Genomic DNA, 23,737 nt, shown 5'->3' with positions numbered 1-23,737 from the left:
GGGAACAAACTGCCGCCATTGCTTGCCGTGCTACCGAGGCCCTTTGTCCCTGAATTGCTCACACACTCCGGCAGATTCAATGGGGGTCTGGCGGCAGATTTCTTTGACTTTATCGTTGGAAATGCATCTGCTTTGAGTGTCGCAGGATATCCACACATTCTTGCCATCTCTGTCGTAGCATAGCTTTCGTCGGTAAAGTGTGCGGAACAAACGTCCAATTTCTTGCCACTTTCGCATCTTTGGGCCACTGGTGCAACTTGAATCCGTCCCTGTTCGTGTTGTTACACCCTCCGACAACACACCGACGAGGCATGATGTCTCCAAGGTACGGAAAACAGTCGAAAAAACGGAAAATAACAGAGCTGATTTGACTCGGTGTTTGAGAAAATGGCGGATTGCTTCCCGATGTGACGTCATGTTGTGACGTCATCGCTCCGAGAGCGAATATTAGAAAGGCGTTTAATTCGCCAAAATTCACCCATTTAGAGTTCGGAAATCGGCTAAAAAAATATATGGTCTTTTTTCTGCAACATCAAGGTATATATTGACGCTTACATAGGTCTGGTGATAATGTTCCCCTTTAACCTACACTGCACAGACCGGCAACAAATATCATACGGCGATGGCAACAAGCTATCTGAATTCTGACTGGATAAAAGATCTGACGTAAAAACAGCAACACGGGAGCCGAATATGACATGAAGAGAATATGATGAATAATGTTATATATTTAGGGAAAGTACATTTAAAAACAAAATAAACTTACCGTATTTTCCGCACTATAAGGCGCATCGGATTATAAGGCGCACCTTCAATGAATGGCCTATTTAAAACTGTGTTCATATATAAGGCGCATAGAATGGACACTACAGTAGAGGCTGGGGTTGCGAGACCTGTTGTGGCTCAATATTGGTCCATATATAAGGCGCACCAGATTATAAGGCGCACTGTCAGTTTTTGAGAAAATTGGAGGTTTTTAGGTGCGCCTTATAGTGCGGAAAATACGGTATATTAATTTGTTAATGCGTTAAACCAGCAGAGAAGGCCTTGCTGGCCCTGACAGTCCACTGCTGTAGACTGACCAGCCCCAAGACATTTGCAGTATTGTATGACAAACCATATTCGATAATTTAGTTGCTTTGCATGCTTCTTTGAGATAATTTTAAAACTGCTCACTTGAACTAACTGAACATTAATATTCTTGTCGATTGAATGAACTCAAAATTTTGTCACTGGTGCTTTATATGTAAATGCATACAATATATGTACTTTCCTCTTTTTGCGTAGATGGCTCGCAGATTGTATGTAAGTAATGACGATTCCTCTCCCATTTGTTTCCCAACCTATCCCAAGTGGCACACTAACTTTTGTGTACGTGATTGTAGAGCTTCTGACCGAAGAATTACTGTATCTTCACCGTGTGGGTTTCTTGTCCTAGTCAGCAAATTGACTTTGTTGTTCCCAAATCTGTGGGTGTGTTGCACAAGGTTTAAGTGGAACTGTGCATAGATGATGCAATGACACGAAACGGTCAAGTCTTTGGTGTGGTGAATTGGAAACCTTACGGTCTATTTGTGTTATGGTCTGTGCTGTGTAATTTCCCACTGAAACCCCATGATCACTTTTATTTCAACTCCAGATGAAATTGCTGGGATTATTATTATTTTCTTTCTTTTACATAATCATTTTATCGATTTATATCACCACCCTCTTTTTTCAGGCCGCCATTCTTGGAAAGATAACTGAGGTATTTATTGTCCCCTAGGGCTGAGACCAGCTAATAGATTGATCTTTCACCATGTAGCAATCAGGTGTACTATTAAACCGTGGTGTAAACAACAACTGTAGCTCAGAGAAATCTGTAGAACCTTCCACAATACAGTCATTTGAAAAAAATACGACACCCCTTTTGACTTGGCTTTTGTTCTTCATTTGTTCATATTTTGAGATTAAATGGATACAGTATAAGCATTGGTTTACAGAGTGAGATGTAAATGTTTCTTCACTGTTACACTAAAACCAAAACGTCCCAATTATATTGTTCATGTTAAATATCGGTTTGCTTGTGAATGTCACAAGTTCACAACCCTCCAGGCATTTAATCAAATGTATTACTTTCTAACATTTAACAATGCAGAACTAAATTAATGTATGTTTTAAGACAACAAACTAAGAATCAACAAAAAGTTGATTTGCAGTTTTAATCATACTTAACATTTTTAACTCACTTTTTATCTCTCCCACGACGTTATTCTTTTCTCCTATTGCATTCAATTATGCAAATGAGGTGATGACATCATCAAGGGACTTCAAAAACAGCCAATAGCTACTCTCCTTACCTAGGAGTTGGCAACACTACAAGATGCTTAAAAAACTCTCCAAAAATTTGAACCTTACTGGAGATTAGATAATCTAAAGAATGTCATTATGTCTGAGTTTATTTGGAACATGCAAGCATACAACATGATACATCACAATTTCCAGTTTCTCTTTTCAACATGTTCGAAAAGGAGTAGGAAGAAGCAGAGCTTATTTAATCCTACCCCTTTTTCTTTTACATAACAGTTGCTAAAACTTTTGTTCACTTCCTGTTCTCAATTTATTCACAATATACTCCATAAGTAATCACAATAAAAATAAATAAATAAATAATATTCGGTGAAGTAAGTTACATTTCATATGGTGAGATGAGTAAGATTCTTTTGAAAAAAATGAACGGATAGATGGATGAAATAAATTCTGAATGTTTATCATGGTTCTTTTTCTTTGTACTTTGTAAACACTTTTAAGTTTGAAGAGTTTCTTGAAGTGAATCAATTGTTTGATTGCTTTGCTTAATCTATTCCATAATTTAATTCCACATACTGATATACTGAAGGTCTTAAGTGTTGCACATGCATACAAATGTTTTAAATTACATTTTTCTCTAATTATATTTCTCTTTTTTTGAGAAGAATTGTTGTATATTCTTGGGTAGCAGGTTATAGTTTGCTTTGTGTATAATTTTAGCTGTTTGCAAATTCACTATGTCGTGGAATTTCAGTATTTTTGATTCAATAAATAAAGGGTTTGTATGTTCTCTATATCCAACATTATGTATTATTCTAACTGATCTTTTTTGTAATACCGTTAATTAATGAAGTGTACTTTTGTAGTTATTTCCCTATATTTCTACACAATAACTCAGATATGGTAACACTAGCGAGCAGTAGAGAATATGAAGTGATTTTTGGAACATGTTTTGCTTTATTCATTATTGACGTGTTTCTTGCTACTTTATGTTGTATATTTTTTACATGAGATTTCCAGTTCAATTTATCATCAATTATTATACCTAGAAATTTGGTGAATCACAACTAATTTATTTATAAGAACTGAAGTATTTATTATTCATTAATTTAATTGATTTTAATTATGTTCCAAATTAAGAACAGGAAGTGAACAAATAATAATATCCATCCATCCATCCATTTCCTACCGCTTATTCCCTTCGGGGTCGCAGGGGCGCTAATCCATTATTATTATTATTTTTAAATGTGTTAGTAGTTGCTGTGAAGTGGAAAACGGGTAGAATTAAATAAGATCTGCCTTTTCCTTTTTCGTTTCAGACATGTTGTAATGAGAAACTGGAAATATGTGATGTATCAAATTGTAACTCTGTGCGTGTTTGAAACAAACTTGAACAACAACGAAATACTGAAATATCAACACAGGACCAACTAGAAGCTGATGTCAAAGCTAAGATGTTAAACTGCATTCCAGCTCCTGACAGTCTTACTTGCTGGCATAATTTTACAGCTAGAGACCGACATAACTTTGTTTTCCCCAACCATGGAAACAAAGAAAGTGCTGAGATGAAGAAGCGGATAATATTCATTGAATTAAAGAAAAACATTATCAACAAACAAACCTGTGTGAAGCAATCCAAACTGGCACTGCTTGTCTGCATCTTACTGAAGCAGAATGAGTCGATAACACCAGCCAAGAGCGTTAAACTAATATCTAAACAACGGACATTTATCCATGAAAATATGGAAAAAAACGCAGATGGTATGTTTGACGGAGAAGCAGTTTAAAGGAGACACCGTAGAAGTCAGATATCCAAAGTAAATGCTGTAAAGAAAAACAAATAATTAAATAGCATGTTACATGTTAACATTGTGGTCTTTTGCGATGGAAAAGCACTGGTTAAATTGATATAATTAATTTCAATGTATGGTGCTGTTTCCCAGTCCCAAGTTTTTCAAGATCCAAACCGCGTCATAGAACAAATTAAACTCATATTCTGAAGTACTATTCTTAATCAGTCCATCAGCTCACCAGTAATATTGTATTCAATACAGATAATATCGTCACTATCAGTCCATAATCAACATTACAAAGCAAACATTAAAAACATTGTGGTCACTAAACCATATCATGGGGTGGAATATACAATTTGGTAATTGTGTGAGGGTATAAATATTATCACTGTAAAAAAAAAATGTCCTAATACTGTAATTTATATAATATGCTGAACTCTCCGATGTGAGGTGCAACCATGTCTGCTTTGTTGCATGAGATTAATAGTCTATACATCAAATTCTGATCAAATCATTCTTTCACTATCAGTTTGTTTCTATTTCTCATTAACTAACTGAATATTTAACGGGGTGACATATCTGTAATTTTTTTTCATGTGACTGCGGGTGTGACAGAATCCTCATGTTGATAGTATGAATACATCCGTCCATCCTAATCAGGGGATGTCATGGTTTTTGTACAGTTTGGATTATCCACCATTATTTGGTAATACGATTTTATATACCTTTCTGTTTTGTTTTTTTAGACTCGTCAGCCCGTGTTCGTTCAGCTGCTTCAGGGGGTCTTTCGAGTATTCCACTGTAACTGGCTTAACCCTGTGCAGAAGGCCTCGGTGGAGGCTTGCATCAAAGTACTCTCAGACGTTGGTAAGATATTACACATATGAACCCCCGATCTATTAGCTTACTGCTTTTTAATATGGTTAAAAAAAGTACAATGGTGAAAATAATTAAAAATCAATGCATTTGGTATCTAAGTGCACATTTTGTCAACCCAGCTAAAAGCAGAGCCATTGCAATCCCAGTGGACCTGGACAGTCAAGTGAACAACTTGTTTGTGAAGTCCAACAATGTTGTTCAGAAGAGCCTCCTTAACTGGAAACTATCGGCCAAGAGCACTTCCAGGCGAGATTCCGGGATAACAACCTCCTCAAAAGACTATAGAAACATCATTGAAAGGCTCCAGGTAGGAATGGAGACCATTGCATTATCGCTGATATATATTAGCAAAAACTGTTTTATCAGTTCATCTTTTGACAATACCTATGTAGATTTCATTCCTCAATCATACTTTTTGAAAGCATATCTGCAAGTTCTTGTATGTCTCCTGATTAGGCACATGTATGTCGCTTTCATGGAGATAAATGAGAAGTGACACAATACTGCAGAATTAAATTGCATTCACATTCTGGGAAACGGTTACGTCGTAGCATGACTCTGTAAACTGGAAGTCTCTGACCTCCCACGTTTAGGTCATCTGAAACTCAGCAAAAAAAAGATCAGACAAGTCACACAAAAGTTACAGCTTGTTGGAATTAGTTTTGATCCATCCTTACCAAGTGACCAAGAATGCAACTTTTGAACTTAAAGGGGAACTGCACTCTTTTTGGAATTGTGCCTATTGTTCACAATCCTTATGACAGACAAGAAGACAAAAGGTTTTTAGTTTTTTTTTGCATTCTAATTTGTAATAATCTGCTAGTTCTAAATGGCTAGCAATTTAGCCAATGGGATTAATCCATTCTGTCTTTAAATCGCTTAAAAATGCATCTTAAAACTGCCAACAATACTTAATTTATAAAAACCAAGCTGTAGAAACATTGTTATTCTAAGAGCGAACACTGAGAGACGTGATTTTCTAGCGTAGTAAAACATTGCCTTGCGAAGGCATGCTATGGTATTAGCCATAAACTCGCTACGGAAAGAGGTAAGCTAGCTTTTGCGTCAGCAGCTGAATGGCTTTTGAGTTTGTAATACACAACACAATGCAATAGGGCAGTGGTTCTCAACCTTTTTTCAGTGATGTACCCCCTGTGAATTTTTTTTTAATTCAAGTACCCCCGAATCAGAGCAAAGCATTTTTGGTTGAAAAAAAGAGATAAAGAAGTGAAACTACAGCACTATGTCATCAGTTTCTCATTTATTAAATTGTATAACAGTGCAAAATATTGCTCATTTGTAGTGGTCTTTCTTGTACTATTTGGGAAAAAAAGATATAAAAATAACTAAAAACTTGTTGAAAAATAAACAAGTGATTCAGTTATAAATAACGATTTCTACACATAGAAGTACTCATCAACTTAAAGTGCCCTCTTTGGGGATTATAATAGAGATCCATCTGGATTCTAAACATTTCTTCACAAAAAAAGAAATCTTTAACATCAATATTTATGGAACATGTTCACAAAAAATCTAGCTGTCAACACTGAATATTGCATTGTTGCATTGTAATGAATGGAATAGCCTACTTGATTTGATGTTCAGTTTATGAACTTACATTCATATTTTGTTGAAGTATTATTCAATAAATATATTTATAAAGGATTTTTGAATTGTTGCTATTTTTAGAATATTTAAAAAAAATCTCACATACCCCTTGGCATACCTTCAAGTACCCCCAGGGGTACGCGTACCCCCATTTGAGAACCACTGCAATAAGGCACCAATCTGTACTGACTGAAAAACCTGAAAAATCATATTATAGTATCTGTAAAGCTTTTTTGTACACAGCTAGCTCGACAGTGTATGTAGTTGTAACAACACGCATGACGTGCTGAATGTATCATTATTAGGGATGTCCGATAATGGCTTTATGCCGATATCCGATATTCCGATATTGTCCAATTCTTTAATTACCGATACCGATATCAACCGATATACAGTATGCAGTCGTGGAATTAACACATTATTATGCCTAATTTGGACAACCAGGTATGGTGAAGATAAAGTACTTTTTAAAAAAATTAATAAAATAAGATAAATAAATTAAAAACATTTTCTTGAATAAAAAAGAAAGTAAAACAATATAAAAACAGTTACATAGAAACTAGTAATTAATGAAAATTAGTAAAATTAACTGTTAAAGGTTAGTACTATTAGTGGACCAGCAGCACGCACAATCATGTGTGCTTACGGACTGTATCCCTTGCAGACTGTATTGATATATATTGATATATAATGTAGGAACCAGAATATTAATAACAGAAAGAAACAACCCTTTTGTGTGAATGAGTGTAAATGGGGGAGGGAGTTTTTTTGGGTTGGTGCACTAATTGTAAGTGTATCTTGTGTTTTTTATGTTGATTTAATGGGGAAAAAAAAAAAAAACGATACCGATAATAAAAAAAAACGATACCGATAATTTCCGATATTACATTTTAACGCTATTATCGGACATCTCTAATCATTATCAATATTATAGTGGCTCACTCGATGGACAGTTGTGCGTTTGGTCGAGCTGGCCGGGGAGGTTTTTTTCCGGTTTATTTTGGGTAAGCACAGCATTTATGTCTGCGTGGCTTGGCTCCAAGTTCCACATTTGCGGCGTCAAGTCATGCAGACCTCGCTCTCTCGGCTTCCCTCCGCTCCAATGTTTCACCCTCTCTTCGTGCTCGCTTCTATAAGCAGCAGTTCGTCCTCTGTAAATTCAGCTTCAAAAAGATAACGTTGTGAATCATCACTTGTCAAAAAAAAAAAGTTGTCTTCGTTTTGTCTGTTACCAAGTCTGTCATGATTTAAAAACACACACACGCGTTTGTTTCCAGAAATAGGATCATACATTTGTTGCCGGAATTCGGAAGTGCGTTGCTGTGGGAAGGAAAATAAATGTGCTGAGAAAATAAGTTGCATTAATGCTTGACCAAAATACGGTAAATATTGTACATATTGCATATTGTTATGAACGCTGCTGTTACTACATTGTATATAGACTTGCAGTGTGTATATAAAATGGAGGGTTTTGAAGACTCCCTTTAGCCACACCTCGCAAGCTTTTTTTTTTATCATCTTCGTAATCCTAAAAGAAGAAATACATGTTTTCTTGACTCTCATGATGATTGTGAACAATAGGCAATATTAAAAAAAAAAAGTGTGATTTCCCTTTTAAGGTGTGAAAAAAATAAAACGGACATCCAATGACATAACCTAGTTGAGTTTAGGTCAGACACTCTCGAAGAGGTGAAGGGACTTTTTAGAGTCAGTGGTGACATCTCAAAACTTTAAATAGCTGCATGTGGTTAGCACGTCTGACTTGAAGCCAGGTGCTTCTGCTTCTCCACTTAGGTCCTCAGGGGTAATATGCATGCTCACCCAGTGATTGTGAGTAATTTAATTTCCTCTCAGGTCAAGTTAGGTATCAGATTAATTACACGTGAATTTTGATTAATTGTGATTAATCACAAATGCTACAAAAGTGTTGCCTAACTTTTTTCAGGTATTGTGCTAATGTTTGTCGTCAATTGCTCTGCAAAAAGTCAGTGTTCAAATACAAAAATTAGGGGTATTTTATTTGAACTAAGCAAAAGTATCTGCCAATAGAACAAGAAAATTTGGCTTGTCAAGACTTTCCAAAACAAGTAAAATTAGCTAACCTCAATGAACCCAAAAATACCTTAAAATAAGTATATTCTCAATAATAACAACTACTACTATATGAGTACGTATTTTCTATTGTTTCATTGAAAATAAAACAGCAAAGTCCATTTGGCTGTCATCTGTTTTAATATGAGACACAATTGTGTCAAAATCATGATTTTTTTTTTTGCATGCTTGAAATAAAAAAATATTACTTTAAAAAGTAGTTTTATACTTGTGAGTGTTGATGACACAGCTTTGCAACAGTTGATATTCTAGTTTCAAGCATGTTTTACTCAATATAGGTCATAACATCTCAGCAACAAGCTGTAATATCTAACTGAGATCATTTAGGACCAAAACACTTAAAACAAGTAAAACACTCTAACATAAAATCTGCTTAGTGAGAAGAATTATCTTATCAGACAGAAAATAAGCAAATATCACCCTTATTTGAGATATTTAATCTTACTTAGATTCCAGTTTTTGCAGTGTGCTTGTTGTCGATGTAGAGTGGAACCGTGATTCAGGGACTTAAATGGCTCTTGAACAGGGTTTGTAAATAGAAACGTTTGCCCATTGAAGCAAATTCATGAGAACATCTCCAAATTTTTGTAAAAGTGTTTAAACTTTGAACACTATCAAAAGAATAAAATGCTTTATTGTCATCAAACAATGGGGTGTTTAATAGCAAAGTCAAAACAACAAGCTGAACTGTCCTCATTTTCAGCCACCTTACAGACACGCACAAACACTGTCCTTAGTCCCACAGTATGGCGTCACATTAGTGCCAAAAATCAGAGCGCATAAAAACTGTTATCGCGCGCTGATTCTCCACTTCGTGCGCGCGCGCGACACCCTTTCTGCGCGCGCGACGCCTTTCTGCGCGCTCTCTGTGTACTCCTGGCATCTCTCCTCGCGCTGTCATGTTTCTTTTTGGCACTTTGGGGGCGGGTATGCTTAGACGGCCCCTCCTTTCTGATTGGCTGTGAGCATTTTTCATATGACCAATCATTCTCCAGTGTAGCAACGTTGTAGCCATCTTACCTCGGACATCTAGCCTCAATCATTACATTGATGTCAATGGTACATGTACTAATTAAATTACCATAACTTGCTCGATTTTCGACCAATTTACAAACTGTTTGCCTTGTTACAAATCTTATTACATGTAGATATGACATAGGATGCTGTACCTGTTGAAATTACCTCTTTCGCTTTAAAAAAAAAAAGACTTAATTGTGCAACATAGTTGTGTAGGGTCAGTGTTAGTCAGTTCTCTGATTATTTTAAACTGTTTCAGAATACATTATTAAAAGCTATTTTTAACATTTTAAAAACAAAATTCAAAGATTATTTCATTAATTTTATGGCTGAATCAAAAGAAATTCCATAAATTAGAAAACAAATGTTCAAGAAGAAGTGAAAATATAAAATAATGTTATGGTTGGATGTTATTGCTGGTGGACCAGTTCTGGCTGAAAGATGTGATTACGGTGTTTGTTGTCTTATTATTTATTTGGGTCACATTTTGTATTACCCTGTATTGTGTTTATGTGGTATGAAATAACCTTCATTAGCGCGCAACATTTTTTTATCCACTTCTTCCTCCGTAAATCTTGATACATATTGACGATGATCCGCCCTGCTATACTTCTGATTGGCTCTGAGCATTTGTCAGCATTTTTCGCCTGACCAATCAGAAAGAAGGGGACGTCTAAGCATACCCGCCCCCAAAGTGCCAAAAAGAAACATGACAGCGCGAGGAGAGATGCCAGGAGTACACAGAGAGCACGTAGAAAGGCGTCGCGCGCAAAAAGGCACCGCGCGCGCACAGAAAGGCACCGCGCGCGCACAGAAAGGCACCACGCGCGCGCAAAAGGGTGTCGCGCGCACGAAGTGGAGAATCAGCGCGCGATAACAGTTTTTATGCGCTCGGATTTTTGGCACTAATGTGACGCCATACCACAGTTTCAAATCACAAAACTTTTCCACTTCAACAACCAGGTCGCTACAATGATTAGGAATACAAATTTGAAAAAAAATCACTTTACCTTGTCTGTTAATATTCTTGGCGTGCGGCAGAAGGGAGGGTAATAGAGGAGGAGGCAGTGTCGACAACGCTGTAGATACTTTGTGAATGTTTCAAATTACACATTGCTTGTCCATTATTTTTTTGGATTCATATATACTAGTAACCAGCAAAACTAGAAAAATACTATAAAAAAACACCTAGCACAGTAGCTAACGACAGCACTGTTGTGCTATCTGAATGAGCACCAAAGATCAACCAGTCCGTGCCCACAATGGCTGTGTTGCGAGGCACACAATGTGTGGCCGAAACAAGAGTCATGTATAGAGAGAGTATGGACAACTAAACGAAAGGCGCCTTGTTTGGTAGCAAGGACATGGGCGGCTGTGCCTGGAAACATGCAAATGAGTCGTTCTGACGTTAGGTTTTCCTGACGAAATAAACCAAAATAATTAGTCTACATATAGTTCTAAATATACTCCAGCTCATAAACTTACAATAAAACATGCATTTATTTTGTCAAAGTAGTATATATAATGATAGTTTTGGGGCAATTTTGCGGCCGTTTTTTGATGCACTCCACCGCTACATTCATGCATTGAACCAACAATTACGGAGAAATTATGACGTTTGTGTGAAATATGTCAACTGTGGTGTATGCCTCGAATGTATTGTTTGTAACCACTGTGCTATATATACCCGTTCTTTTGCTTTTTTGAATACTTGTCATAGGTTTTGCTGTGGCCAGCCATGGCTTCCTGGTTCCATTATCAACAGATTAACTGGAATACTACTTTTTACTGCAATAATTTTTAGTAATATCTTTCTCTTTATAAAAAGGTGCAATTTTGAAGCAAAGTTTTGTCAGGCAAAGAGTATTAATTCACTGCTACTGACCATATTCTGAAATCCCCAAAAGAGGACATGTCATGACTTGGTCCTGGGGTTTAGTTTTTCTCGAAGGCAACGGAAAGTTGGCTCGGGCGAGACGGGAATGAAGATACATTTTTATTTAAACACTATAAATACAAAACAAGGAAGTAAACAAAAGGCGCGCACAATGGCGGAGAACAAACTATGAAACCAAACACTTGCACGAAGGCAAAAACTATGAACAACAAAAAAACACTAACTGGCAATAATAAACAAAACTTACTTGGCATGGACAAAAAGGAGCAGCGTGAACGATGGACATGAAAAAAGAGTCAGAAATGTGCCGAGCATAAATGTGGGGGTGTCACCAGAAAGACAAACTGAAAACACTGAACTTAAATACTACAGACATGATTAACGAAAACAGGTGCGTGACTCAAAACGTGAAACAGGTGCGTGACGTGACAGGTGAAAACTAATGGGTTGCTATGGTGACAAACAAGAGTGCACAATGAGTCCAAACGTGGAACAGGTGAAACTAATGGGGTAATCATGGAAACAAGACAAGGGAGTAAAAAGCCAGAAACTAAAGAGTCCAATAACTAAACAAAACATGACTAAGACAAAACATGATTACACAGACATGACAGGACACATATATGCGTGCCAAGGCGGGCAGCACGCCAAGGCCGGGACTAGGTGAAAATTTGCCAATGATACTCGAACTTTCTTTATAAATAATATATTTATTTAAATAAAGCATTTTTTCTCCTCTGTTGACAGCAGTGTTGGCGCTAGGAATTTTCAAAATGGGGTCCCACAGTAAATTTTTGGGGTCCCACTTTTTTGTAAGCGTTTTAAAAAAACATTATAAATGTATGCATTATCCTGTTATATCTCATATTCTGTATTGTGTTTTGGAAAAAGTTTGTCATAAACGTTACTTAATTCATTAAAAAAAATAATAGAAAAATAAAACAAATTTGTATACATATGTAAATGTATTCAGTTATAAACATTCATTCACTTTCTTCTTTCCTTCATGGATCTAAACTTTACCACTGCTGGTAGTTTTTTCTATGTTTTTATTTAATAAGTTGTAGGTGTATTTATTTCAGTATAAAAAGTGTTTTGCTTCGGTCATGAAATGTAGATAATGGTGTGCCAGGGCATACATACTTTTTATATTTAACGCTTAAATCTCTGGAGTCTACATCAACTTCAGATCTATTCCTCATTTCAAAATGTTTTAGTTTTTATGTTTTTTTGTTTGTTTGTTTGTTTTCCGCCCTTTTTTGTCAACCAAAACTATGTTTTAATGGCAAACACACAAAATATGCAAAATCTTCCACCAAAAATAGTTTTCAAAGTGGAATATTTGATGTGAAGTAATCAGAACCTTGGATAGGTCAATATTCATAATAACATTGATTTTGATTCAATATTGTTTTGAGCAATGACAATTTGAAAAAAAAAAAAAAACAGCTTTGTTTTATTGGTCAACATTGCAACTTTTTCTAAATTACATTTCACCTTTAAGCTTTTTTTTTTTCACTTTTGTTATGTTTTTGTTTATTTTAATAGTATTTTTAAAATGTGCCGTGGGCCTTTAAAACATTAGCTGTGGGCCGCAAATGGCCTCCGGGGCACACTTTTGACACCCCTGCTATAGATAATAAAAAATTAAATCTGATAAATCTATGGATAAAAAGCAGAGCCTGGCGACGCATGCGCGTTTATCATAACTCTCTCTCTCTCTCTGTCTCTGCCCCTCCCTCACCAATGCTGCTGTGTGCGCACACCTTCACAATTTGTTTTGTTTTCAACCCCTTCCTAACCCTGAATGTACATTGAAAATACACGCAACTCAAAATGCCGGACATTTGAGGCATTTAAGAAACTCCGCCCGGACAGCCCCGCAAAAGAGGACATCTCCGAGTGAAAAGAGGATGTATGGTCAGTCTAGCTGCTGAGAGTGTGATATACCACGTTTCCCGTGTGTGTATGCTTGCTTACCTTACACAAGAAACTGTTAATGGCTCTCCAGACTTCCCGACGAACAATCGCTTCCCAATTGTTTCCCCTTTCTGGGTTGCGGGAAACGTACGCAATTGCTTCCCACATTTTTGAAGAAAGAGCAGACACTCTTCAATTAAAATAAATGTAAGATTAGGAAGTGCAGTGTCACTTAGCTGCGGCTTTAAACTGGTACATAACATGACAGTCTGTAGTCATGTAAGTGTCTTATGACCAGGCATTGAGGAGATTGCTTGAAACCAGGTTGTCCATGCTCGCTCTATACACGACTCTGGGTGAAACGTTCATACACCGATACAAGGTTCGTACACCAAAGCATATTTTTATTCGGTCTGTGGTTGGTAATTCAAAAAGTTTGTACAATCATAAATCGACCTGCAACTGTACTTGTAGCGTTTTTGATAGGGATGTCCGATAATATCGGACTGCCGATATTATCGGCCGATAAATGCTTTAAAATGTAATATCGGAAATTATCGCTATCGGTTTCAAAATTATCGCTATCGGTTTCACAAAGTAAAATTTATGACTTTTTAAAACGCCGCTGTGTACACGGACGGACGTAGGGAGAAGTACAGAGCGCCTATAAACCTTAAAGGCACTGCCAGTCACATAATATCTACGCCTTTTCACACACACAAGTGAATGCAAGACATACTTGGTCAACAGCCATACAGGTCACACTGAGGGTGGCCGTATAAACAACTTTAACACTGTTACAAATATGCGCCACACTGTGAACCCACACTGTAGATTCCTAATTAAGCCTTTAGCTTGACGCTCCTCTACTTTCTCCTGCTCCGCTTGCTGCGGCAACAACAAACAAACTCCAGACGCTCCTCTTCGTTTTGTATCGTTTACTTAATAATTCAAAAACGTAAAACAATAACGATGTGGGAACAACTGAATGGCAAAATAAAAGGAGTTTGTTACAGTAGGTGTTAGAAAAAGCAAGACTAAGAAAAAGTAAGAGTGAGGTCAAAAAAACTGTGTGGCTCAATTCCCCCGCACCTGACTGCCATTACCCATAATGAACTCTGTCCAAAAACCAACCAACCACACAGATCCTTCCGCCATATATGCAATCAAACAGTTACGTCATCAAATTTAGACAAATGTAATAATTACAAATAAAGTGTACCTTATAATTATTCTAAGCATGCAAATATATACATTTTCATATTATGCAAATAAAGTAAATAGTCCCATTTTGGCTGAATAAACATAAAGCACCTTCCATAAAAATGTAAATTAACTTACACAGCATTTAGGCTCCTACACACACCAAACAAGAATGACAAACACATTTCGGGAGAACATCCGCACCGTAGCACAACATAAACACAACAGAACAAATACCCAGAACCCCTTGCAGCACTAACTCTTCCGGGACGCTCCAATATACACCCCCCGCTACCCCCTACCCCCACACCCCCCACCTCAACCTCCTCATGCTCTCTCAGGGAGAGCATGTCACAAATTCCAAGCTGCTGTTTTGAGGCATGTTAAAAAAAATAATGCACTTTGTGACTTCAATAATTGGCATTTTTTTCCATTACTTGAGTTGATTTATTTTGGAAAACCTTGTTACATTGTTTAATGCATCCAGCGGGGCATCACAACAAAATTAGGCATAATAATGTGTTAATTCCACGACTGTATATATCGGTATCGGTTGATATCGGAATCGGTAATTAAGAGTTGGATAATATCGGATATCGGCAAAAAAGCCATTATTGGACATCTCTAGTTTTTGATATATGCAATATATACAAATTACCTTAAATGTCGTGAAATTTGTCTACATCCTATAGCGTAGAAAAAATTGATGGATAATCATTTCTAATATGACTGTATTCCTCTGTGCTGCGTAGGATATAGTCTCAGCTCTTGAGGACCGTCTACGGCCGCTGGTCCAAGCTGAGCTCTCGGTGCTCGTGGATGTCCTGCATCGACCGGAGTTGCTTTTTCCTGAGAACACAGAAGCTCGCAAGAAATGTGAAAGTGGAGGATTCATATCAAAGTATGTCTCAACTGTCTTTTTAGCAAAGTAATTTTGGTCAGTGTGTTTTTCTTTTAATATTAAAGACGACAAACAATTCTATTATGATGACAATCGCAACACTTGCTGTGCTTTTTACTTATAACCACATATCACATGATACACATTTGGCTATGGTGTTACGCCTGTTAAGAGCTCAGACTGGATTAGAGACAAACTAGAGGGGCACGTGAAGCCGATGGGATTACTTTGTATAGAGACCCTTAAAGGGTGTCAACTTTTTTAATATCTTGGCCCATGTCTGTGACAGTCCATACCACATAGGGCGGGGGTCGGCAACCCGCGGCTCTAGAGCCGCATGCGGCTCTTTAGCGCCGCCCTAGTGGCTCTCTGGAGCTTTTTCAAAAATGTATGAAAAATGGAAAAAGATGAGGGGGAAAAAAAAAAAATTTTTGTTTTAATATGGTTTCTGTAGGAGGACAAACATGACACAAACCTCCCTAATTGTTATAAATCACACTGTTTGTATTAAACATGCTTCACTGATTCGAGTATTTGGCGAGCGCCGTTTTGTCCTACTAATTTTGGCGGTCCTTGAACTCACCGTAGTTTGTTTACATGTATAACTTTCTCCGACTTTCTAGGACGTGTTTTATGCCACTTCTTTTTCTGTCTCATTTTGTCCACAAAACTTTTAATGTTGTGCATGAATGCACAAAGGTGAGTTTTGTTGATGTTATTGACTTGTGTGGAGTGCTAATCGGGCATATTTGGTCACTGCATGACTGCAAGCTAATCGATGCTAACATGCTATTTAGGCTAGCTATATGTACATATTGCGTCATTATGCCTCATTTGTAGCTATATTTGAGGCCATTTAGTTTCCTGTAGGTCCTCTTAATTCAATTTATATCTCATGACACACTATGGCTTTTAATTTTTTGCGGCTCCAGACAGATTTGTTTTTGTATTTTTGGTCCAATATGGCTCCTTCAACATTTTGGGTTGCCGACCCCTGACATAGGGGAAAAAATAGGTTTATTGTATTTATTTTCTTTACTACATTAATAATGTTTTTCTTTACTATGTTGCTATAGTCCACCAAATGTAATTAAATAAATCCCCACAATGAAGTATTTAACTACTATGCTGAATTTAGTACTTAAGTAATTGACAAATAGCCGGCTGTATACAGTACACATAGTATGTGTAAAGTATTTTCCTCCATTTCAGACTCATTAAACACACCAAGCAGTTACTGGAGGAGAATGAAGAGCGCCTGTGCATCAAAGTACTGCAGACACTCAGGGAGATGATGACGAAAGACCGCGGCTACGGGGAAAAGGTACCCGCCTCCCTTTTCCAGTTACTCATAAGCACAACAAACAGGAAATAAATAGTTACACCTACATTAAGTTCTCACAAACGCCCGTAGGATTTCCCCAATGTCATACACTATACAGACACAAGTATCCAGACACTTCTCAATAAATTATTCCATCAATTTGGTCAAGGCCCTTTTCTTTTTAAGCGTTAACTGGGCTCCAGTGCTGGCTATAGGATTGCTTTTCTGTAAAACAAATAATGACACACAATTTAAAAATGTTCCTCTGGATGAAATGAGAGGAAAAAAAGCACACTCCAGATTATTTTTCAAAAAGATTATACTTTTTTTTTTTTAATTGTTGTAGTTGCAATTCATTATAACTTAAGATGTGTCTTATAATGTATGTTTATAGGCCTTTATATTATTGCTTGTGTCAAAATTGTGTGAGAAAAGTAGATTTCTTCATCAGTCGATTATATTTAATTCGTACTGTTCGTCATAACAAATGCAATTTTTTTTTTTTTAAAACACCAAATGGTAACATTTAGTATTGGTGAAGCATCATTAACACTATTAACATTATGTGTGCTACCACTAACATGTTCGATTTGTATTCAATTTGTGTACATCCTTTGGCTGCCTTCATATGCATATCATCACAAAATACTGCTACACTTGTCTTTTTCTTAAATTCAAACTAACAAAATGAAAGGATTGACCCAAAAGTGAGCTATTGTATAGTTATGTTTCTTGATATAAGCCTGTTTTCTAAAGATTGAATTTTAGCATTTTTTTTTTTAATGATTTCGTGTTGATTTGCTCTTAAGATATGCATAACTAAAAAAGCTTCTGTAAGAGTCAAAGTTCTGTTATAAGTTATGTTTATAAAATAAATGTGTACAACCTGGAGATAAAACCCCAAAAATTCACATTACACGAATTACACCTAACTAGAATTCATTCCAAAATACAGTATCTGAAATGCAATTTGTGTGCAGCAGTAGAGGAAAAAAAGAGATATTTAAAAGCTAGGGATGATATTGACAAAAATGAAAGCTGTTCAGTGCAAATTTTCTTTCTAATTTGATTGTTTCCTCTTCGACATTTGCAATTTTAAAAATTGTAACCACAAAGTGAAACAACATCTTGACAACTTCCTAATTTGTGCATGCAAACACAATTGAACCCCCCCCCCCCCAAAAAAAAACAACAACAACTGAACAGCAAGCAAAAACCCACTGCAATTAATTAATACAGTATACAATTATTAGACATTGTTTTCCTCTTTTTTTTTTACATTATTGCATTATTATTGTATTGTTTGTATTTCCCCTCTTGGGGCAGCGTGGCTCCATTGGTAGAGCAGCTGTGCCAGTAACTGTAGGGTTCCAGGTTCGACTCCCGCTTCCATTGCTCTAGTCACAGTCGTTGTGTCCTTGAGCAAGAGACTTTACCCAGCTGCTCCCAGTGCCACCCACACTGGTTTATATGTAGCTTAAAGATGTAGCTAATGGCTTTTACTTTGTAAAGCGTTTTGAGTCACTGGAGAAAAAGCGCTATATAAATATAATTCACTTGACTTGATGGACAAGGAAGTGTAAATTAGGCATGTTTTGTAATTAATATTCATGTAACCAATTACCATTTCTTTGGCTAAATGTATTTCTTCTGCAGTTCACTGACATGACAACAATTTTGCAGTTACCGTAATTTTCGGAGTATAAGTCGCACCGGAGTATAAGTCGCACCTGCCGAAAATGCATAATAAGGAAAAAAACATATATAAATCGCACTGGAGCCCGGCCAAACTATGAAAAAAATTGCGACTTATAGTCCGAAAAATACGGTACTTATATTCAAGAAACTGTAAAAAAAAAAAAAGCCAAACAGCCAACAAAATAGATTAAAAAAAAATCCCAATAATTATTTGAGAACGCATCCAAAATGTGGTATAAGAAAATGTAATTTACAATCTTATATTAATTGTTTATATGGTTACGGGTTGATCCAGTAACTTTACGTGTGTGTGTGTGTGTGTGTGTGTGTGTGTGTGTGTGTGCGTGTGTGTGTGTGTGATGTGCACATTTTTGTGTGTGAGCTTCACGCACTAATCAAGCAGCACTAACTCTTACACCATACTTTTCTCTTCCAGCTGATTGCCTTTGATGATGAAATGGATGTGGCTGAGGTTGATCATTTTACACTTTCTACTAGTTCGCATTTCACTGTTGCTCCCACTAACCGTGCAAACGTGCTTACTAAAAACCTTGTGATCCTTGTCAGCAGCTTAGTCCATCCCATCCCAGCTAAAACACGTTAAATACTCCAGGCATCTGCATGGCGCATCGCATTAATCCAAACTGACACCTCTTCACTTGTTTTCACTTTCACTCATTATCACCGTTTATTTGGATGATTATTTCGAGGTGTAATGGTAAAAATATTTTGTATGTATTTGCATTGTGGGCACTACTTGTGACCAATCACAAATATGGGCTCAGTTGAGTTTTTGTTAGTATATTCAAAATGTACAGTATAGGATCCATAAACAACTGTGGTGCTGCCCTATGTATTGTATATGCCTGGTGTATTTAAACTGTACTGGTTACTAACTGTCATATTAAGGTCCAGCATATTGTTAGTTTTTTTAGTTTGTTTTGCGCAATATGTCTGCTGAGGCTCCATCTGGTAAAGTATATTGTATTTCATTTGCATGCACTTTTATAGTGTATGGATAATGGGATGTGTTGAGTTGAGAAAATACCCTATCTTTGTCTCGACAAGAGACTTTGCCCCACTGAGTCCCTGCAGGATTTTGCGATGTTGCGAAATTCAATCACCCCCGCTAATTGTTCAATACCCACAACTTTTCCGGATATTTATGCCAAGCGGTGTCATTTTTGCTAATCAAATTTGTCACAGAGTGGCATTCTAATTTCTTGTGTAAACAAAACAGGAACCGCAACATGTAACACTATATCAACTCTTTATTGCTCAAACGGCACAATCGGCTTCCTACCGCGTAGCTAAGACCTACTTCCTGTTCCTGTTTACACCTCTACGCCTTCTGGGTAAGCAACACACAGGTGTCCTGACTTGTGTTGTATTATGTTCAGTACTTATTTAACCTTTATTCATCCAAAGTAAGAACCTAGAGGCAGCAGTGACACGACAGAGATGTTGAAGTGTGATGATAATCTGTCATCGTCTGCCATATACCGTATTTTTCGGAGTATAAGTCGCACCGGCCGAAAATGCATAATAAAGAAGGAAAAAAAACATATATAAGTCGCATTGGAGTATAAGTCGCATTTTTTGGGAAAATTTATTTGATAAAACCCAACACCAAGAATAGACATTTGAAAGGCAATTTAAAATAAATGAAGAATAGTGAACAACAGGCTGAATAAGTGTACGTTATATGAGGCATAAATAACCAACTGAGAACGTGCCTGGTATGTTAACGTAACATATTATGGTAAGAGTCATTCAAATAACTATAACATATAGAACATGCTATACGTTTACCAAACAATCTGTCACTCCTAATCGCTAAATCCCATGAAATCTTATACGTCTAGTCTCTTACGTGAATGAGCTAAATAATATTATTTGATATTTTACGCTAATGTGTTAATCATTTCACACATAAGTCGCTCCTGAGTATAAGTCGCACCCCCAGCCAAACTATAGTCCGAAAAATACGGTACCAACTAAAATTACCGCTACTGATCTCTCTCAACAGTTCACACATGCTCTTAATGTTTGGGGGTAAATTAGTGTTTAGGATGGACAAACAGTTTTCTAAAACCTAGACGGAGAATGCAGCTGCAGCTTGTGGTTTGACAGAGCAGACAGTGAACCATATGGAAGCCTTTGGTGGTGTTTCTTTCTATAATTATGAGTATTCATTATTAATATTAGTTATAATTAAATAAAGCAGTACAGTCCTTTTGACAATGAGTTCAGAGTACCGTATTTTTCGGATTATAAGTCGCTCCGGAGTATAAGTCGCACCGGCCGAAAATGCATAATAAAGAAGGAAAAAAACATATAAGTCACACTAGAGCAGGGGTTTCAAACACGCGGCCCGCAAGACGTTATTTTGTGGCCCGCACCTTAATATGAAAATTTAATGTTAGTGCGGCCCGCGAGTTTTATATGAATGGCGCTTGACAGCGTCATACTTGTAGACCCTCCCGATTTTTCCGGGAGACTCCCGAATTTCAGTGCCCCTACCGGAAATCTCCAGGCGCAACCATTCTCCCGAATTTCTGCTGATTTTCACCCACACAACAATATTAAGGGCGTGCCGTGACTGCACTGCCTTTAGCATGCTCTACAGCAGTGTTTTTCAACCACACTAGTGTGCCGTGAGCTACAGTCTGGTGTGCCGTGGGAGATTATGTAATTTCACCTATTTGGGTTAAACCACTAATTATAGTCTGCAAATGATGTGTTGTTGTTGAGTGTCGGTGCTGTCTGGAGCTCGGTAGAGTAACCGTTTAATACTCTTCAATATCAGTAGGTGGCAGCCGGTAGCTAATTGCTTTGTAAATGCAGGTAAAAAAGTGTCTTATGATTAAAACAAAAATAAACAAAAGGTGAGTGCCCTTTAGAAAAGGCATTGAAGCTTAGGGAAGGCTATGCAGAACGAAACTAAAACTGAACTGGCTACAAAGTAAACAAAAACAGAATGCTGGACGACAGCAAAAACTTACTGCGGAGCAAAGAGAGCGTCCACAATGTACATCCGAACATGACATGACAATCAACAATGTCCCCACAAAGAAGGATGAAAACAACTGAAATATTCTTGATTACTAAAACAAAGTAGATGCGGGAAATATAAGACATGAAACTGCTACAGGAAAATACCAAAAAAAGAGAAAAAGCCGCCAAAAAAGGAGCACAAGACAAGAACTAAGACACTACACACAGAAAAACAGCAAAAAACTCAAAATAAGTCATGGCATGATGTGACAGTACACCTACTTTGAGACAAGAGCTATATGCTTTAAAGTCATATCCAACAATTGCGACAATGACTTTTAACTGTCAACTGAGTTTATGATTTCTGCTGGTGGTGTGCCTCCGGATTTTTTCAACACAAAAAATGTGCCTTGGCTCAAAAAAGTTTGAAAAACACTGCTCTACAGCCTGTACAAACAGCGTCCCAGCCCAGTCACATGTTGTATTTGGCTTCTGTAGACACATATAAGCGACTGCAAGACACACTTGATCAACAGCCACACAGGTCACACTGAGGGTGGCCGAATTAACAACTTTAACACTGTTACAAATATGCGCCACACTGTGAACCCACACCAAACAAGAATGACAAACACATTTTAGGAGAACAGCCGCACCGTTACACAACATAAACACAACAGAACAAATACTCAGAATCCCATGCAGCCCTAACTCTTCCAGGCTACAATATACACCCTCCACCCTCCGCCAGTCCCATACAAGTTTCTCGCTTACTCCAAACTTTCTTTCTGCTGCTCGATTGCCGTTTTCTGCTGCATATTTCACTACTTCCAGCTTGTAACCTGCAGTATATGATTTCCTTTTTGGTGCCATTTTTGTTCAGCCCTTCTCAGTTTTTATAAGTTACCTCCAATGTTGAAATGATCAATTTTCATAGGTACGGAAGTAGGAGCAGGTAGCATCTTTTTTTTTCACAATGCACTTCTGCCATGACCCGCCCCCGCCAAATTTTTATTGGTTGACATGTGTGTGTGACGATTGCTGATATACACCTAGTCTCGTACGAGAATGAGATAAATAATAATATTTGATATTTTACGGTAATGTGTTAATAATTTCACACACAAGTCGCTCCAGAGTCGCACCCCCAAACTATGAAAAAAACTGCGACTTATAGTCCGAAAAATACGGTATGGGATTTTACTGCCATCGAGTGTCATCTGAAAAGTCTCTGTTGTATAAAACAAGTAAAACCTCAATAAAGTATTTTCTATCTATTTTTTGTTAAAATCCTGTGCTTTCTGAGTGTGACTTTACAAAAAATACTTAAAACATTGAGAACAAATTCATAAAATCTCAAGTTGATAAGCCTAAAAACGTTGTAACTTTTGACGCAAATTTCTCAAAAATCTGCCACAGATTCTGTGCACAAAACGTCCCTAATGTTTGGATTGATTGATTGAGACTTTTATTAGTAGATTGCACAGTACAGTTCATATTCCGTACAATTGACCACTAAATGGTAACACCCGAATAAGTTTTTCAACTTGTTTAAGTCGGGGTCCACGTTAATCAATTCATGGCATAAATATATACTATCAGCATAATACAGTCATCACACAAGTTAATCATCAGAGTATATACATTTAATTATTTACATTATTTACAATCCGGGGGGGTTGGGTCGGGGGGATGGGGGTTAGGTTTGGTTAATATCAGCACTTCAGTCATCAACAATAATATAATCTGAGAAATGGACATTGAAACAGTGTAGGTCTGACTTCGTAGGATATGTACAGCGAGCAGTGAACTGACTGTCATGGTCAGATGAGTCTGGTATGGAATAACTCAAGAGCCGTGACCCCAACCTCAAACACCTTCGAAAACCTTCTTCTGGTTAAGTGAACAAAGAAAAACAATTGTCATGTACTGTAATCATTATTTTTTTAGTTTTGGTCATTGCCATTCCCAGTATTTACACTATGTCCACATATGGTATTGCGGTCTATACCAAGCTTTCCTGACCAGTTGTCAGTGTTTATTTGGCTGGGGATTCTCCACCCAACAGACTCGTGTCATAGGGTCAAGACAGCGTGGGG

General features: G+C 37.2%; 1 protein-coding gene across 10 annotated transcripts in view; it reads left to right on the top strand.

Moving 5' to 3' along the window:
• itpr1b (inositol 1,4,5-trisphosphate receptor, type 1b) overlaps nucleotides 1-23,737 on the top strand; it is a 254,529-nt gene that overhangs the window by 77,057 nt on the left and 153,735 nt on the right. For 2 of the 10 annotated variants that reach the window (XM_072916599.1, XM_061923924.2), the window contains exons 36-42: nucleotides 1,288-1,305; nucleotides 1,721-1,747; nucleotides 4,829-4,949; nucleotides 5,081-5,268; nucleotides 15,471-15,619; nucleotides 16,832-16,943; nucleotides 19,078-19,113. In XM_072916599.1, coding sequence (XP_072772700.1) covers nucleotides 1,288-1,305; nucleotides 1,721-1,747; nucleotides 4,829-4,949; nucleotides 5,081-5,268; nucleotides 15,471-15,619; nucleotides 16,832-16,943; nucleotides 19,078-19,113 — 651 coding nt within the window. The remainder of the gene's footprint in view (nucleotides 1-1,287; nucleotides 1,306-1,720; nucleotides 1,748-4,828; nucleotides 4,950-5,080; nucleotides 5,269-15,470; nucleotides 15,620-16,831; nucleotides 16,944-19,077; nucleotides 19,114-23,737) is intronic. The other 8 variants (XM_061923930.2, XM_061923927.2, XM_061923933.2 and 5 more) reach the window with 5 other exon arrangements.

The sequence above is a fragment of the Nerophis lumbriciformis genome, linkage group LG28 (assembly GCF_033978685.3).
Source record: "Nerophis lumbriciformis linkage group LG28, RoL_Nlum_v2.1, whole genome shotgun sequence".
Taxonomy (NCBI): Eukaryota; Metazoa; Chordata; class Actinopteri; order Syngnathiformes; family Syngnathidae; genus Nerophis; species Nerophis lumbriciformis.
The sequence above is the reverse complement of the archived record's forward strand: the minus strand, read 5'-3'. Positions and strand labels throughout refer to the sequence as shown.